At 37.6% G+C, this 20,000-nt stretch overlaps 1 protein-coding gene and 1 pseudogene across 1 annotated transcript in view; one reads left to right on the top strand and one right to left on the bottom strand.

Annotated features, from left to right (window-relative positions):
• Nucleotides 1-7,780: 7,780 nt before the first annotated feature.
• On the top strand, nt 7,781-14,080 carry LOC137634762 (uncharacterized; annotated as a pseudogene).
• Nucleotides 14,081-19,165: 5,085 nt separating this feature from the next.
• Nucleotides 19,166-20,000, bottom strand: part of LOC137634661 (probable glutamate receptor) — a 17,442-nt gene continuing 16,607 nt past the window's right edge. Inside the window, exon 11 of the mRNA XM_068367137.1 lies at nt 19,166-19,529. Coding sequence (XP_068223238.1) covers nt 19,359-19,529 — 171 coding nt within the window. The 3' untranslated portion in view covers nt 19,166-19,358. The remainder of the gene's footprint in view (nt 19,530-20,000) is intronic.

Here is a 20,000-nt window from a genome sequence, read left to right as displayed (position 1 = left end):
ATAATAATAACCTTACCCTCCACACTTTTAAATTTTACTTTATATTGCTAACTACGAGGAGTTCCTCCAATTGCATATGGGCGCTGAATGACCTCCAACCGGTGGTCATGACACATTCATAATTTTAATCTATTAAAATTTTTTGTGATTCCAGCATTTATTGTCTCCATTTACAACTGAGTGAACAAACCGTAATAGGCCGCAAGCAATACACAAGCCCAGCAAATGAGGGCCAAGCACTGCACTAATCAAGCACGCATCCATACTTTGGTATATACGTGCCAATGGAAATATGAATCATATGCTTGTGCTTTAGATCTCGTTAGACTATTGAAATCGAAGCTAGTTATTCAGGACATTAAATCGGAAGATTTGTTTTCGGTTTTGCTAGTTCTAATCGTCATGTAGCTATACTGAGATTCATAACTAAATTCCAGTTAAGATTTTAAAGCTTTTGGGAGACATTCCAGCTAATTAATTTCGCAGTTTTACATATTATTATTATTATTATTATTATTATTATTATTATTATTATTATTATCATCATCCTCATTATTATTATCATTATCATTATTATTATTATTATCATTATTATTATCATCATCACTATTATTATTATTATTATTATTATTAATATTATTATTATTATTATCATTGCTATTATTATTATTATTATTATTATTATTATTATTATTATTATTATTATTATTATTATTTTTAGCAATAGCATTAGCATTATTATTATTATTATTATTATTATTATTATTATTATTATTATTGAGTGTCAAATCAGCCTTCGATGGCCTGAATATACCGCACATTATTATTATTATTATTATTATTATTATTATTATTACTAGCCAAGCTACAACCCTAGTTGGAAAAGCAAGATGCCATAAGCCCAAGGGCTCCAACAGGGAAAAACAGCCCAGTGAGGAAAGGAAATAAGGAAATAAATAAATGATGAGAATAAATTAACAATATATCATTCTAAAAACAGTAACAGCGTCAAAACAGACGTATAGACGTATAGTCTCGTTGTAAAGGAAGAATAGCAAAAACCTAAAGAAATAGAATTCCATCTTGCTGATCAAGCATCAAAGCCCTAGATCACTGCGATATCAACGCGGAACACGATTTGTGCTCTAAATTTGGGCCAATTTTGTCTTGTCCGCAGAGGGAGAACAGAGATCTTGTTGCACGACGATTTTGGGATGTCTAAGACATAATGGAGGTCTTTAGATGGTAATTTTGTATCATTTTAATCGATGAGAAACTCTCTCTCTCTCTCTCTCTCTCTCTCTCTCTCTCTCTCTCTCTCTCTCTCTCTCTCTCGTCTTCTTTTTCTTCTTCTCTCTCTCTCTCTCTCTCTCTCTCTCTCTCTCTCTCTCTCCTTCTTCTTCTCTCTCCTTCTTCTTCTTCTCTCTCTCTCTCTCTCTCTCTCTCTCTCTCTCTCTCTCTCTCTCTCTCCCCTTCTTCTTCTTCTTCTTCCCCACCCTCTCTCTCTCTCTCTCCTTCTTCTCCTCTCTCTCTCTCTCCTTCTTCTCTCTCTCTCTCCTTCTTCTTCTTCTTCTTCCCCCCCCCCCCTCTCTCTCTCTCTCTCTCTCTCTCTCTCTCTCTCTCTCTCTCTCTCTCTCTCTCTCTCCTCTCTCTCTCTCTCTCTCTCTCTCTCCTTCTTCTTCTCTCTCTCTCTCTCTCCTTCTTCTTCTTCTTCTTCTTCTTCTTCTTCCCCCCCTCTCTCTCTCTCTCTCTCTCTCTCTCTCTCTCTCTCTCTTCTCTGTATGGGTGTACGTTTGTAGTTACTGTACATCGTCAAATTTAGTATAAAGCGAAAACTGAAAAACAATTAGAATAAGTTGTCGAAAAAAAATATTTATATTGTAACTATAAAAATCGCCGCTATTTATTAGATGACTAATAATGTATAATATTTTATGTCATTCATTTGTAGTGACGTAGATCATTCCATATTATATTAGATAAGAAATTCTAAGATTTTGATGTCACTATATTATTCATTGGAAAAGTTCCTCCAATTATTGAGACGTCTAATTTAAGACTATGTGGTGTATCTGACAATAGTAAAAGTACGCACACACTCAACAGACATTAAATTATCATGAAGTAATCTTCATTGGTCTTCTTGTACGTTTAATTAGATCCATTTTCAAGGGTATTTCTAAGACTTTCCGGCCACACTTGATATGAAAGTAATTAGAGAAATATCAATTACTGAGGTTGTGGAATGATCTTCCTAATCGGGTAGTTGAATCAGTAGAACTTCAAAAGTTCAAAGTTGGAGCAAATGTATTTATTGACCAGGCTGACATGAGTCTTTTTATAGTTTATATATGACATATCTGTTTTTGACGTTGTTAATAGTTTATGTAGGACATCTGTTTTGACGCTGTTACTGTTTTTAGAATGATATATTGCTAATTTACTCTCATCATTTATTTACTTCCTTTCCTCACTGGGCTATTTTTCCCTATTGGAGCCCTTCGGCTTAGAGCATCTTGCTTTTCTAACTAGGGTTGCAGCTTGGCTAGTAATAATAATGAAGATAATAATATGTATCAGATAAAGCTGCTCTCTTGGGTAAAATCTACTGCAAGATTAATTTTGTTGACATTGTTAGAATTCGTTCCCTGAATTATTTACCTCTCAACTTTAGATAACATTGATTTTAGTGGTGTACTGTTAAAAAAAACCCGTAATTTTAGTAGGAAATTCACCGTTAAAATATACTGTTCCTAGCCGTATTTCAGTAAAATACAGACGACCATAATTTTTTACCTTACTTTATTATATTTTACGGGTTGGTGACCGTAATATCACTCCTTTACGTCAATATATCCGTTTTAAAAACGGTAAAAATCCTGAAATAAATGTTTCCATACATTTACCGTTTTTTTCTTTTTTAAGGCAGATTTTTAACAGTGTGAGGTACCTCAGTATATATCTATTTATTTTATGAAGGATTGTCGGCGTCAATGACCTTAGATGTCAGGATGCCTGAAAACCGCAAATCAATCAATCAATCATGAAGGGTTAACTAGTGTTCTTATTTAGGTCCAAGTTCACATTTGAAAGTACTGATCAAACTTTAATGTGTAACCTTAAGTCGACGGATGTTTGGCAAATCAAAAGGTTCAATAGCCTGAGTACATCACTTTCTACAAGGCCCGCTGTGACCACGTCATTCAGTACTTACTGTGGAGATAGTTCTGCCCCGGAAGTGGGTATCACTTGCACGAGGATGTAATGTGACGAGAGTCTGTTTAAAATCTCCCAGCTTCTTTAGATGATTTCCGGTTAGAAACAAATTTTCTCTTTGTAATTTGAAACAGTATGATCTTCAGACATTACCAGATTTGAATTTTACATAATTTTACGTATTTCTTGTTGTCAACCGAGACATCGTTGATCGATCTTTCATACAGCCTATCCAGACATGAAAAAAAAAATGTAAAATGATATTCGTGGCTTGAAGGGTTGCCAGAAGTTAAGTAATGTTGAAACGTATATGGCTTAATTCATGTGATAAAGTTACTGAATCTATGAAGGTTTCAATAGCGTGGCATTTTGTATGTGAACCGTTTTAGATAACACAATAATCGGTTTTAAATTCTCTCTCTCTCTCTCTCTCTCTCTCTCTCTCTCTCTCTCTCTCTCTCTCTCTCTCTCTCTCTCTCTCTCCTTTTTAATGAATTGGGGGATATTATAGACATGTCTCATTCATCACAGGAGGCATCAACTCAAGTTCTGATACATTTTTATAACGAAATGTTAATCAGATTTCACGTAGAAAAAAAAAACCTTAAGATAACTGTAAAGTATTGATAGTATGGCATATCGCAAAGAAAACGGGAAGACCCGATCTATATGGAATTAATTAAAACATTATTATTATTATTATTATTATTATCATTATTATTATTATTATTAGCTAAGCTACAACTCTAGTTGGTAAAGCAAGATACTATAAGCTCAAGGGCTCCAGCAAGGAAAAAATAGCCCAGCGAGAATGGAAACAAGGAAATAAATAAACAAGAAAAACAGTAAATAATTAAAATAAAATATCTCGAGATTATGGTCGTTTACGTCCGCTTGCTTATCCCGGTTAACTCGAAAGATGATGATCCCCATTTAACATTTCATCGAAATTATATCCGGAAGTAGGACGAGCGAGCATTTCAGGCTAAGAATGACCAATCTGGCCGTTACCTGGCTATTAAGTAGAAATCCGCCGGGGCAACTCACGCTACCACGCTCCGTGAGCAACAACAAAAGGGAAGTCTTCTTCAGCCCTGGCTCTCCGAAAGAACGCCACCTGATCTGAGTCTATGGATTCCTTGGAGCTTCTGAGCAAGATCTGCTGTTTTTATTTGTTTCTTTGGAGAGGTTGTCGGAGTTCAGTCGTGTGGTATCAGGGCTACCTCTTAGATTCCTAGCCCCTATAGCCATTTTTCCTAACCCCAGTAGAATTGGTAGCCATGCATCTAGCAGCTCTAGCTAATCTTGTGACTGATCTGAGTCTATGAATCCTCGGAGCTTCTGAGCAAGATCTGCTGCTTTTATTTGTTTCTTTGGAGTTGTCGGAGTTCAGTCGTGTGGTATCACGGCTAGCCCTTAGGTTCCTAGCCCCTGTAGCCATTTTTCTTGGCCCTAGTAAAACTGGTAGTCATACACAGCTAGGTAACCTATTATTATTATTATCATTATTATTATTATTATTATTATTATTATTAATTGCTGAGCTTCAACCCTAGTTGGAAAAACAGAATGCTATAAGCCCAGGGGCTCCAACAGGGAAAATAGCCCAGTGAGGAAAGGAAACAAGGAAAAATAAAATGTCTTCAGAACAGTAACATTAAGATAAATATATGCTATATAAAATATAAAAAACTTAGCAAAACAAGAGAAAGAGAAATAAGATAGAATAGTGTGCCCGAGTGTACCCTTAAGCAAGAGACCTCTAATCCAAGACTGTGGAAGACCATGGTGCAGAGGCTGGCACTACCTAAGACTAGATAACAATGGTTTGATTTTGGAGTGTCCTTTTCTTAGAAGAGCTGCTTAATAGCTGGGATGGAATGCTATGCCAGAGATTGCCAGGGTGTTAAACAAATGGAAAGACACAAAGATAATCAAATCGATAAATATACCTACAAATGAGTAAATGTATCAAAATCATAATATTTATTAAAGGAAACGTTCCTGCTTAGACGGAAGTTCAAGATACGATCAAACTCAATACTTCCTTGTAGTGTCTGCAACCTCACTGTCTTTATCAGCTAGGGATGGGGATTTGGAGAGCCTATAGGTCTACCTGCTGAGTCATCAGCAGCCAATGCCTGGCCTTACCTGTTCTTAGCTTAATGGAGAGGGGGTTTGGGCGCTGATCATATGAATATATGATCAGTCTCTAGAGCACTGTCTTGTCTCTGAGACATTATCTTGTCCATTGTCTTTGCCATTGTAGAGTGACATTTAAACCTTTAAATGATAAGAAACCAAACGTAAATGCCAGAAACGCACGTCGTAGTCATCTTCAGGAAGTATAAGCTGAGTTTATAATGTAGACATAATCAACACAGAGGAAAAATGGGATCAAATAATTAATACTTATCTATTAAGATTAGAGATCACCTGGACAAAGAATCCACTAGCCGGTTAAAGTGAACAATATAACAGAAAGAGTGAATGGGGTTAGACGTCTAGGATCTTAGGGGTACTTCCTGAAGGCATAACAATATAAAGAGCGGAAGTCTTCTCTCTCTCTCTCTCTCTCTCTCTCTCTCTCTCTCTCTCTCTCTCTCTCTGCATCTGTATGTGTCAATGTTCCAAAATAATAGGTGTAAATGTTTTATCTTTATATTGCAAATAAGATCGAATGAAAAATAAAATAATTTTAACTGTTTTAAATGCACAGGCATCACATTATTATTATTGTTGTTGTTGTTGTTGTTGTTGTTGTTGTTGTTGTTGTTGTTGTTGTTGTTGATATGAACTACAACCCCAAAATAACTTTTTTTTTCTGTTTTAAACTGCCAACGTTGCCATGGTAACTAGAGAGTTTCTTCCATTCCATATATCATGAAGTAGCGGATTATCTAAAGTATCATTTACTCTCTCTCTCTCTCTCTCTCTCTCTCTCTCTCTCTCTCTCTCTCTCTCTCTCTCTCTCAATATGTCCATTACAGCAAACCTCGCATCTCTCTAAAGAGCAAATAATTAGATAATAAGGTAATAAGCAGAGATCGTCTGCAATCCAAGTTATCACGAGCATAGAAACCTACTGGCCGACTTCCTCCATTGTGTCGAAGACATCATTCGCTTTTAAGAAGAACAATTCCCCTTTTGTCCTCCAAGGGCCTCGTTCGCAATGTAAGAAAAAGAGGCCCGGGGCTACCTTAACTCGTATAGTCAGTCAGCTTCTCTCTACAACTGCTGTGGCATGATTCGTGCGTTTTACATCCGGCTGTGTTAGAAATTTGCCAGTCACAGGCTCGGTTTCCATTTGAAAGCGTCCAAGGATTGAGATGACGAGAAGTAAACGTTTTCTTGTGAATTCTTGAAAGTTTTATAATTTTTTTTACGTAAAAATAATGTGTAGCCTACACCTCTTTCAACACGCTAGAGAGAGAGAGAGAGAGAGAGAGAGAGAGAGAGAGAGAGAGAGAGAGAGAGAGAGAGAGAGAGAGAGAGAGAATTGTAATTTTGCATAACATTGTAAACTTAGCATACGATATGCCTCGGAGAGACATTTCTTAATTGATTTTACTTAAGACGAGTTTGATATCCTCAAAGAAAAAGCAATTCTAGCAACTCGAACAAACTATTGGGCAAGTTCCAATGGCCTTGGATTATGCCGCTGGGTACCACCGTTCGCATGAATCGCATCGGAGACTTACTGTAGACTGGTGAACACCGTTCTCAATTCTCATCCCAGTTTCCAACTCATCTCGACGCGAAAGAGTTCTGGGTTCAACTGTGTATTCATTGCATCGGGTTTTCTTTGTTGATTTATTTCCTTCGTGTATTGGTGAGTGCGTTATCTATGAGCAAGAGAAAATACAGGACACTTCAATGAAAACATACAGACGTCTCTAAGACTTTCAGAGATTTCTGATTAAATGGTGGGTGATTAATGGCGATTATGGTCTAGTTTAACAACGCGATTTATGAAAATACACGTAGGCCTATTTGTGAAGCTGCGTTCCTTTTAAAGGTAGGCCTACGTATGATTATGAAAAGAAAAAATATTCCCCATTTTTTCCACAATTGATAAGCTGCACATAAAATCTGAAAGGCAAGAAAAGTCTGGTATTCGATGATATTTGTGTTGTACCAAAGAGGATAAGAAACACTTGGCAGAGTATTATATGGTGGAAACTAGTTTTGGCCGCTAATTCGGATAAGTTTTTCGTGAAAATAATAACGAAGATAGCCTACTATGTTCATGAAAACTGAACACTACAGTAGAAAACACGTATAAGTACGCCCCCAAACTCGGTGATAAAACTTGCTTACAAAAAACAAGCTATTAATTCTTTTGTTGCAAAAATGTGCTTTTAAATTTTCTATTGCATCATGTTAGTATGTTTTTAGTGTTGGTGCAAGCCATGCCGTAGTATCGTAGACTCGGTTGCGTGTGCGATGATATTCGGTGTATATTTATATAACCAAATGGTATAAAAAAAATCAGATACTATATGTGTAATGTGGAAAGATCACAGAATATTTACAATGTCTTATTTTGTACTTTACAGATCTAATTTTTGGCATATGCGTGGTGCGTTTATGTTGTAATACAGCAGAAAGACTACGCATACACTCTTGAAAATGGCAATCACCGATGCGAATATAATATTGAAGTACGGCCTCATTGTAACTTGTGTGTTTTTATCACCTGTTGTTACTCAAAAAGATGCAAGTGGACCATGCCAGGAACTTATTAAATCTGAGTGTACGGGTTTGAATTATACTTATACAATCTTGCCTAACATTTTTCAACACAAAACACAAGAGGAAGCATTAGCTGCAATGAATCGAATTTCACCCTTTATTAAACACCAGTGCTCTAGAAATCTGCAGATATTTCTATGTTCTCTTTTTGTTCCTATTTGTACTATACTAGAAACGCCAATTCCGCCATGTAAAAGTCTTTGTCGTTCAGCAAGAAACAGATGTGAGAAAATCATAGCTAGATATGGATACTCTTGGCCTGAATCCCTGGATTGTGATCGATTTCCTGAACTTTCCTCTGGACAGCTGTGTATCAACTCAGAGGCCGAAAATGAAGCTACCACTACAACATCATCCCCAAAGCCTGTTACTCAGTCTCTTGTGCCTTGGAAAGATTCAGAAGGAAAGTGTGAGACTATTTCACTGCCACTTTGCAAAGATTTACCATACAATACCACTTCCCCAAATATCCTTAATCATCTGAGTCAAGGTGAAGCCGGACTAGAAGCACATCAGTTTTTTTACTTTATTGAAGCACAGTGCTCTGTAGATCTGCAGCTATTTTTATGTTCTGTTTATACTCCTGTTTGTACTTCACAGGATGAACCAATTCTACCATGCAGAAGTCTTTGTCATTCAGCTAGACATGGATGTGAGGAACTTATGATTAGATTTGGATTTTCGTGGCCTGAACACCTAAACTGCGATCGATTTCCAGAACCTTCGTTTGAGCAGCCCTGTGTTTCACGAGTAACTGACAGCGAAGTAATCATTTCGCCATCATCTCCAGAACATGTTACCGAATTTCCTGTGACTAGAAAAGGATCTGAAATAGAATGTGAGGCTATTTCAATATCACTTTGCAAAGACCTTCCATACAATACTACTTTTCCTAATACCCTTAATCATCTCAGTCAAGATGAAGCTGGGCTAGAAGTTCATCAGTTTTTCCCATTGGTAAAAGTACAGTGCTCTGTAGATCTGCGTTTATTTTTATGTTCTGTATATGTCCCTGTTTGTACTTCAGATAAACAACCAATTCTTCCATGCAGAAGTCTTTGCCATTCAGCTAGACATGGATGTGAGGAACTCATGATAAGCTTTGGATTTTCATGGCCTGAACACCTAAATTGTGATCGCTTTCCAGAACCTTCGTTCGAGCAACCTTGTGTTTCACGAGTAACCGAAAATGAATTAATCATTTCACCATCATCTCCAGAACCTGTTACCGAGTCTCCCGTGACTATGAAAGGATCAGAAAGGGAATGTGAGGCTATTTCAGTACCACTTTGCAAACAATTTTCATACAATACCACTTTTCCTAATACCCTTAATCATCTAAGCCAAGAAGAAGCTGGGCTAGAAGTTCATCAGTTTTATCCATTGGTAGAAGTACAGTGCTCCGTAGATCTGCGTTTATTTTTATGTTCTGTTTATGTTCCCGTTTGTACTTCAGAAAAAGAACCAATTCTTCCTTGCAGAAGTCTTTGCCATTCAGCTAGACATGGATGTGAGGAACTCATGAAGCAATATGGGTTTTCTTGGCCTGATCGTCTAAATTGCGATCGATTTCCGGAACCTTCTTTTAAGCAACCTTGTGTTTCACGAATAACTGACAGCGAAGTAATCATTTCTCCATTATCTCCAAAACCTGTTACTGAGTCTCCTGTGACTATGAAAGGATCTGAAACAGTATGTGAGGCTATTTCAATACCACTTTGCAAAGACCTTCCATACAATACTACTTTTCCTAATATCATTAATCATCTAAGTCAAGATGAAGCTGGGCTAGAAGTTCATCAGTTTTTTCCATTGGTAAAAGCACAGTGCTCTGTAGATCTGCAGCTATTTTTATGTTCTGTTTATGTTCCTGTTTGTACTTCACGAGAAGAACCAATTCTTCCATGCAAAAGTCTTTGCCATTCAGCTAGACATGGATGTGAGGAACTCATGATCAGCTTTGGATTTTCATGGCCTGAAAACCTAAATTGTGATCGATTTCCGGAACCTTCGTTTGAGCAACCTTGTGTTTTGCAAGTAGCTGAGAGTAAAGTAATGACTTCTTCATCATCTCCAGAACCTGTTTCTGAGTCTCCTGTGATTAGTAAAGGATTAGAAAGAGAATGTGAGGCTATTTCAGTACAACTTTGCAAAGACCTTCCGTACAATACTACTTTCCCTAATATCCTTAATCATCTGAGTCAAGAAGAAGCTGGGCTAGAAGCTCATCAGTTTTTTCCATTGGTAAAAGCACAGTGCTCTGTAGATCTGAAGATATTTTTATGTTCTGTTTACATTCCTTTTTGTACTTCTCAAGATAAACCAATTCTTCCATGCAGAAGTCTTTGCCATTCAGCGAGACACGGATGCGAGAAACTCATGAACAGATTTGGCTTTTCATGGCCTGAACACCTAAATTGTGATCGATTTCCAGAACCTTCGTTTGAGCAACCCTGTGTTACACGAGTAACTGAAACTGAATTAATCATTTCACCATCATCTCCAAAACCTGTTACTGAGAGTTCCGTGACTATGAAAGGATCAGAAAGGGAATGTGAGGCTATTTCAGTACCACTTTGCAAACAATTTTCATACAATACCACTTTTCCTAATACCCTTAATCATCTAAGCCAAGAAGAAGCTGGGCTAGAAGTTCATCAGTTTTATCCATTGGTAGAAGTACAGTGCTCCGTAGATCTGCGTTTATTTTTATGTTCTGTTTATGTTCCCGTTTGTACTTCAGAAAAAGAACCAATTCTTCCTTGCAGAAGTCTTTGCCATTCAGCTAGACATGGATGTGAGGAACTCATGAAGCAATATGGGTTTTCTTGGCCTGATCGTCTAAATTGCGATCGATTTCCGGAACCTTCTTTTAAGCAACCTTGTGTTTCACGAATAACTGACAGCGAAGTAATCATTTCTCCATTATCTCCAAAACCTGTTACTGAGTCTCCTGTGACTATGAAAGGATCTGAAACAGTATGTGAGGCTATTTCAATACCACTTTGCAAAGACCTTCCATACAATACTACTTTTCCTAATATCATTAATCATCTAAGTCAAGATGAAGCTGGGCTAGAAGTTCATCAGTTTTTTCCATTGGTAAAAGCACAGTGCTCTGTAGATCTGCAGCTATTTTTATGTTCTGTTTATGTTCCTGTTTGTACTTCACGAGAAGAACCAATTCTTCCATGCAAAAGTCTTTGCCATTCAGCTAGACATGGATGTGAGGAACTCATGATCAGCTTTGGATTTTCATGGCCTGAAAACCTAAATTGTGATCGATTTCCGGAACCTTCGTTTGAGCAACCTTGTGTTTTGCAAGTAGCTGAGAGTAAAGTAATGACTTCTTCATCATCTCCAGAACCTGTTTCTGAGTCTCCTGTGATTAGTAAAGGATTAGAAAGAGAATGTGAGGCTATTTCAGTACAACTTTGCAAAGACCTTCCGTACAATACTACTTTCCCTAATATCCTTAATCATCTGAGTCAAGAAGAAGCTGGGCTAGAAGCTCATCAGTTTTTTCCATTGGTAAAAGCACAGTGCTCTGTAGATCTGAAGCTATTTTTATGTTCTGTTTACATTCCTTTTTGTACTTCTCAAGATAAACCAATTCTTCCATGCAGAAGTCTTTGCCATTCAGCGAGACACGGATGCGAGAAACTCATGAACAGATTTGGCTTTTCATGGCCTGAACACCTAAATTGTGATCGATTTCCAGAACCTTCGTTTGAGCAACCCTGTGTTTCACGAGTAACTGAAACTGAATTAATCATTTCACCATCATCTCCAAAACCTGTTACTGAGAGTTCCGTGACTATGAAAGGATCAGAAAGGGAATGTGAAGCTATTTCAGTACCACTTTGCAAAGAATTTTTATACAATACCACTTTTCCTAATATCCTTAATCATCTAAGTCAAGATGAGGCTGGGCTAGAAATTCATCAGTTTTATCCATTAGTACAAATACATTGCTCTGTAGATCTGCGTTTATTTTTATGTTCTGTATATGTCCCTGTTTGTACTTCAAATAAACAACCAATTCTTCCATGCAGAAGTCTTTGCCATTCAGCTAGACATGGATGTGAGGAACTCATGAAGCAATATGGCTTTTCTTGGCCTGATCGTCTAAATTGTGATCGATTTCCAGAACCTTCGTTTGAGCAATCTTGTGTCTCGAAAGTAATTGAAAGTAAAGTAATGATTTCTTCATCGTCTCCAGAATCTGTTTCCGAGTCTCCTGTGACTAGTAAAGGATAGGAAAGAGAATGTGAGGCTATTTCAGTACACCTTTGTAAAGATCTTCCATACTATACTGCTTTCCCTAATATCCTTAATCATCTGAGTCAAGAAGAAGCTGGGCTAGAAGTTCATCAGTTTTATCCATTGGTAAAAGCACAGTGCTCTGTAGATCTGAAGCTATTTCTATGTTCTGTTTATATTCCTGTTATTACTTCACAAGAAGAACCAATTCTTCCTTGCAGGAGTCTTTGTCATTCAGCTAGACATGGATGTGAGGAACTCATCAACAAATTTGGCTTTTCATGGCCTGAACACCTAAATTGTGATCGATTTCCAGAGCCTTCGTTTGAGCAACCATGTGTTTCCCGGACCACTGAAAGTGAAGTAATCATTTCACCATCATCTGCAGAGGCTGTTAATCCATCCCCTGTAACTAGGAAAGAGTCAGAAAGAAAAGGTTAGGCAATTTCAATAACACTTCAGTAATATCCTTAATCATCTTGGTCAAGAGGAGGCTTGGATGGAAGATCATCAGTTTTATTCTAACGGTAAAAGAGTAATGCTCTGTCGATCTGCAGCTTTTTTCATGTCCTGTCTATGTTCCTGTCTATACTTCACGAGAAGAGAGCCAATTCTTCTAAGTAAAAATCTTCCAGATTCAGCAAGTTACGGATGAGGGGAACTCATGAATAGATTCCCTTTATCTTGACCAGAGTCACTGTAATGTGACTTACTCGGACTCTATTTTGATGAGGCCTTCATTTCTTATAGTACCTGTAAAAACTTGGTCTATTAGATTCCATATATCTGATCTTGATATTGGCCTCTGACTCCATCATTCCATTAGCTCCTCCTATATGTTGTACATGATTTTTCATAATTATGGTCATTATTCGCATTCAGATCCTCCCAGACTATACACTATTAGCATTAGTTTTACAGTCAAACCAAGCATTATTGCATTTTTTTTTTAGGAACAATTTAACACTGCATCTTGGAAGTCTAGTTTCTGCTGCGATCATATTGTGGAATGATCTTCATAATTATGAAGTTGAATGGGTGAAGCTTCACAAGTTCTCACTTGGGGCTTAAACTTTTTTCTAGATCTGGGTTACCAAACAATTCTTCTTCACCCAAGAAGTTAAATATCACTTTAATTGTTCAGTTGCTACTTTCATTTTGGTAAGGATAGAAGAGACTCTTTAGCTATGGTAAGCAGCTCTTCTAGGACACTACAAAATCAAACCACAGGTCTCTAGTCTTGGGTAGTGCCATAGCCTCTGTACCATGATCTTCCACTGTCTTGGGTTAAGAGTTCTCTTGCTTGAGGGTACACTCGGGTACACTATTCTATCTAATTTCGCTTTCTCCTGTTTTGTTAAAGTTCTTACAGTTTGTATAGGAAGTATCTATTTTATTGTTGGTGTTCTTGAAATATTTAATTTTTCCTTCTTTCCTTTCCTTACTGGGCTATTTTCCCTGTTGGGGTCCCTGGGCTTATAGCATCCTGCTTTTCCAATTAGGGTTGTAGCTTAGCAAATGATAATAATAATAATAATATTGTTCTTATTTACTATATTGTATTCTATTATTGACAGTAATTTTGTTTTACTTCTGGATTATCCTTTACTTCTCAGCTTATTCATTCGTAATTAGCTGCAGCTGCTTCCTTATTCAGTTCCCATTGTTTGTTGCAATCTCAGCCAGGGCAGGAGCTTAACTTGTAATATGGATAAAACTGTAATATTTACCCCCTTTTGTTAATTATTCTATATATAATCTGCATTGGCGAGTTACTTGTATTTCTTGATATTATATCTATCGATTTTACCTGAAAATTAAATGAACAGGTTTGATACCATTTAAAATCATGTCATGTTATTTTGGGGCTTTAAAGGAATATATTATATTCTGAGTAACTGATTGTAGTGCTCTACAAGTTAGATATTAATCCCTCATATAAAAGCTGAAAAAAGGCAGAATGACATCTGTAAAGTGTAACTTAGGCAGTTAGGGCATCACCGATTTGAAACATCAAAAGAGTTCCTAATAGACTTTTCACAGACCCCAGGGGAGAAAGGCGCAGGATGTGTAGACTAATGCCAAATAAGAAAAAGAGAGAAAAAAGACAAACCCTCTGAAAGTAAGAAAGCTATCTTAATGGTGCTGTCGAAACGAGACCAACTACATGCATTACACCAGATGTGCCTTTAATTGATTTCCTGTATTAAAAAACTTACTGGACAAATATGTTTTCCATGGACATCAATTAGCTAATACCTAGTGGAAGCCAAAACTCTGTAAGAGTCGAACTTGACTCATTGCGTGGGTAAATCTCGTTTTTAATAATGATGATGAAGTGGAAGCATAGCAGGCTATAAAGAACCTTTGCTATTGCGTGCAAATCTACTTGAGCTGATAAACCTCATTGATGTCCAAACACAGAACCAAGCATACCTACCTATAAGAGATATCAAAACCACCTATGTCAATATGGTTAGCACAGATCGCTTAGAAAACTTCATACCTACATTAAATAGAAAGTAGCTGAAAAAGAAGATTCCGAATGCCTTGCTAAGCCTGAAATCCTGCCTTGAAAAAGATTGAAGGAAGTTAGCCGTTTCCTACAAGGAACCCATGGTTCCTTCTGTGATGATAAATCATGGTAATGGAGAGGACATCATGCAGACAATCTATTTAGAAGCATAGGTAATAAGGAAAAGCATCACATTCACCAAGACATCCAAGGATACAAACAATGTAGAGGTCATCGGTGACATTCAGATGTTCCAGATGACCATAGTGAAAGTCAAAGATCTCGGTAAAATCATCGTTGCATTTGATACATACAGGGATGCTTCTCTGAATAGAGCTACCAAGGATAGCACAAGGAAAGGAAGATTGCCAATCCAGTATTACTGTAGGTCAGAGATGGCACAAACATAAAACACATCCTAATGAGCAGGTTCCTTTCCCAGACAAAGGCTGAGTTGACCAACTATCTAGATTCAAGTACCACAGTACAGCACACAAACAGGTCATCACTTTTTCAGGCATACCAGGTGCAACAGTGATTTGCTGTTTCAGGATAATAATCATGTAAATTCAGGCACATTGCTGATCTATCAGGCTGTCATAGCATCACGGCGAAACCCTTCAGAAGAACAGATGGTTTTCTTATCCTAAGACATAGCTGTCCTAGTGTTAGTAATAGTAAACCATGACTACATGCTGAAGAACACATCCATTTTCATAGCCTCCATTGTTAAGAGGATAGAACCATTACAGAAAACCATAGTTGCAAAAAGAGGAAAGGCTTTGCCAGCCTTCCATGCATTCAATGGTGCTGACAAAATGGCTGTAAGTCCACATGAAGGTGGATAGAGATGTAATCAATTATTTGTAATTTTTTTCAACAGAGGCAGAATGGATAAAAATTATGTTGGCCTCTCTCGCTAGCTTCATCTGTGCAGCCTACTACCTCAAAGGCAACTACTTTGCGATGGCCTCTCTCCTGCATGCATATGGAAAAAATTGACGAGTTACCTTTTATCTTTGGAGCTCTGAGACAACATTCCCTGTTAGTTCACATCCAAGCCAAAGTGTAAAAAGAGGCCAGAATTGCTCTGCAGGTTCTTCAGTTGAATCCCCTGTAGAATGGCTACCATAAGGAGTCTGATGGCCAGATGAAACCAACCATGATAGATGGCTTTCCAGCTCCATAGTCCACCATTGAGATAGTTAGCTGTCAATACAGAACAGACAGTTCTACCAGAGGCTCTTACAGAAGAAAGAACTTATCCTACACTGGCCTTTTCCAGGTTGGCAGTGAGTGTTAGAATGATGAGGACACTCAGAACAATTATGAAACTGATGATGAAGGTTATTGAGATGATATATAATGGTTCCCTTGTTGGATGAAATATTAAACCCCTTTTTGTTATGAGGAGCATTTTGGTACTTAAGGGACACTAACCTAGTGGTATGTTCATGTCTGATAACTTGTAAAACATTGAATAAAGTGGAATATTTCCGTCAAATAAGTCTTTGATTGATTCTAGCATTTATATTTCGATACCATTGTATGTTTTGGACCTGGTAATGGTGGCCCTTCTGTCAAATTCATATTTCTAGGTTATTTAGAATCTAATATATTATTGAAAAACTTTTTTTTACAGCAGCCTTTCTGCAAAATCCAAGATGGCGGCCACTAAGCATATGGGCAAATGGAAAAATTTACTTTATGATTGCTTATATAATAAAGTTGACAACAAATTACAGTAATGATACTCTCAAAAGAAATCTGGCAAAATTACCTTGTGAACCTGACTGAAAGGCTTTCTAGAAGCTGAAGAATCTTTCAATTTTCAAAGTGCAATGATACCCTGCATTTGATGATTAATGTGGATTATGCCATATGATCTCTAAATACTTAAGACTATACGCAACATACAATTCTTGTAGGTTTTACACAAAGCAAAAAGCAGGGCTTTTCCATGTGTGACCAGACTGAAAAAAATCCTTAAAGTTATAAAAATCCCAAGATGTCATCTGCCTATCTTAAGCCCTGTCCACACGGTCGTGCATACCCAACGGACAAACAGTGATACCAGGCTATAATAGTTAGTGAAAATGAGGGATGATGACGTCAGAAGCGGGAAAACTAAAGGGAGGGATCTGGCAACACTGTATGATGCTAGATCCCTGTCTGTGGGTTTCCCGCTTCTGACGGCCTTAACCTTCATTCTTACTAACTATTGTGGTCTGGTATCACTGTCTGCCCGTCGGGCATGCACGATCGTGTGGACAAGGCTTAATGTGCAATGCTATGGTCATCGGTGCAGATTATTACATTTATTTTTATACTAATGATTGGTGAGCTAGGTTTGGTATGGCACTACAGATGTCTAGGAGACTCTTAAAGGAATGAAATTAGCTGAATGTAGTTATGATTGGCCAGCTGGGTTCAGTAGAGTACTTTCAGGTTTATGGGAGTAGTGTTAGCTAACTACACTTATAATTAGTTCAATTGGGTAGTGAAAGAATGACGGTAATGGACTAAATAAGGTACTGATGGGTTAATAGAATTGGGCTCAGCTGCCCGCACTTGTGACTGACTAACTGTGGTTAATGAAATATTGTGATTGGCTAGCTGGGCTAAATATGGTACTGCAATGGTACATTGGAGTAGTTTCATCTGCCCTACTTATGATTGACCAGTTGGGTTATATAAGGTACTGCAGAAGTTCACAGGAGTTGGCTCAGCTGACCGCACTTGAGGTTTAACGGCTAGATTCATTGACTTACAGCATAGGTTCACTGGAGTGAACTCAGCTGTCTTTATTGTGACTGGCCAGTTGGTTTCAATGGGGGTAGACTACTTCAAGGGGTGTGAATGGGTTCATCTGCTTGAACTTGTGATTGACCATCAGTATTTGATAGGGTACTAGAGTTCATTAGCCTTTGTCTAGCTGACTATAACCAGTAACTTTCAGAGTTATTATTGTCTGGTTTCCCTTGAGTGGAGGGAAAAGCGATAAAAAAACTCAATACGAACAAATACGATGGCTGATGTCGTAAAGTAACCGACTAATTTCATGATGCTAAGGTTTACGACAAAGATTTGTGTCACAGACAAATTTCTGGGCTAATCCTAAGTTTTAAAGTTTCATTCATTAGAAGTCTCATTCACGTAGACTACCGATGTGTCCATGTAATGGAAGAGAGAGAGAGAGAGAGAGAGAGAGAGAGAGAGAGAGAGAGAGAGAGAGAGAGAGAGAGAGAGAGAGACCATTGCCCTATTTTGTAGTTATATACAGATATATTTAAGACAAAATTATTCTATATTGTATTTTTCAATACCTCTATTCCAATCCGTATTTAGGACGTTCATATTCTAAATATCTATGTTTTTATCAATTTTACTCCATTTCGCATCACTTGGGAACCTATGCAGACTTTGGCATACTTATTTAAGACGTGACCTCTATCAATTGTAGGCAATGGAAGTTTAATGTCATTTCAAGAAACCTGAAATTCTACTATTGATTTATACACGTCATATAATCTCAAGGACTTATTGTCGAAATGTCATCCATAAGATTAACTCATCTAATATTTGTAATTCAATTGATTTTCCAAATTTAAGTATCAATTTTTAAAAGATGAATAAATTATGGCTATATTTTGTACTTTTATATCTAATGACCTTGTGTTATATTAAACTTTAGTCTTGAAATGTTGCAATGTTTCAACTGTTACGAAGATAACACTTCATAAGTATATTTATTACAATGGCCGATGTGGTAACGTCCCCGACTGGTGAACGCCAGACTGGGGTTCGAGACCCGCTCAAACTCTAGTTACTTTGGTCGCTGTAACCTCGTCATCCTTGTGGGCTAAGGACTGGCTGTTTGGGGGAGCCTATAAGTCTATCCGCTGAGTCATCAGCAGCCATTACCTGGCCTTCCTTGGTCCTACTAGCTTGGGTTGAGAGGGGGCTTGGGCGCTGATCATATGTATATAAGGTCAGTCTCAGGGCATTGTCCTGCTTGATAGGGCAATTCACTGTCACTTGCTTCTGCCATTCATGAGCGGCTTTTAAACCTTTAAACGCTATTAGAATACCCATAACAAAATTAAAACGATTATCCATTTCTAACTATTGGTAACACCAACTAATTATTCCATGGATCTAATTCGACGTATGATTCCTTCATGGATTGAAATGTAAATTACCATCGGAGCAGCAAAGGCTATGAAAGTCTTGTGGTAACACAGCTTTATTGCTTCATTATTATTATCATTAATATTATTATTACTAGCCAAGCTACAACCCTAGTTGGATAAGCATGATGCTATAAGCCCAAGGGCTCCAACAAGAAAATAGCCCAATGAGGAATGATAATAAGGAAATAAATAAACTACACGAGAAGTACTAAACAAACCGCTTTGAAACTTCGTTCATTTTAATAAGTGATTATATAAATGCATGATAATTGATATTAGGTGGTTATTTATGTATTTGTTCTAAGACGTGACCTGCGTGTTTACAAGCATTAGGGAAAGTGATAAATTTCTCAGTTATCAAATGTTGTATTCTTCCTCTGTAAACGAAATTACAGTTAGCCACAGCTTGCAGATCTTCAGTTTCCTTTCACGGTTCTCCGAGTAACCAACTCCAAAAACAGAGCAAAGGAGGAGAGGAGCATCCCAGCGGCGTAGACGAAGAAGACCCCCTGCAGGTGGTGTAAGGTCAGCTTCAAAATTCGGTCATCGTTCTCTTGATCCGCACCTTCTTCGTCACCAGCCTTGATCTGGACGAAACAAACGGGGTTAAGTTCGAACCCGGTTGCAGTGGTGTGTTCCTCAATTGAAATATTGTGAACCTCCTAAAGTTTGGGTTAAGATCATCAGTGCTGTGTCAAGAGCATTTTGATGCCTAGGTAAAGCAAAACTATGGGGCCCTTGTTCACTTACCGACTTATATGTAAAAATATGCAAAGTCCTATAGGAAACTTGTATGAACAGTGACATGCCACTTGGCCACGAAGAGAGATGAAAGTCAATGACAATTCTTCTGTACATATACCTGTCGAATTCAGGTTTTTTGTACTTGGAATTGAAATCAACCCATCTTCACCATCGTAGCTAATTGGTAAGTTTGTGAATTGGCATTCGATTAATGATAAATTTTGCACATTTAGACTTGTTTATCATATTCAAATAAGCCATATATTTTTATACATTAATGTCTTGATTCTCTTAACGACCTCGGGATCAGAGCC

The sequence above is a fragment of the Palaemon carinicauda genome, chromosome 45 (genome assembly GCF_036898095.1).
Source record: "Palaemon carinicauda isolate YSFRI2023 chromosome 45, ASM3689809v2, whole genome shotgun sequence".
Classification (NCBI taxonomy): Eukaryota; Metazoa; Arthropoda; class Malacostraca; order Decapoda; family Palaemonidae; genus Palaemon; species Palaemon carinicauda.
The sequence above is the reverse complement of the archived record's forward strand: the minus strand, read 5'-3'. Positions and strand labels throughout refer to the sequence as shown.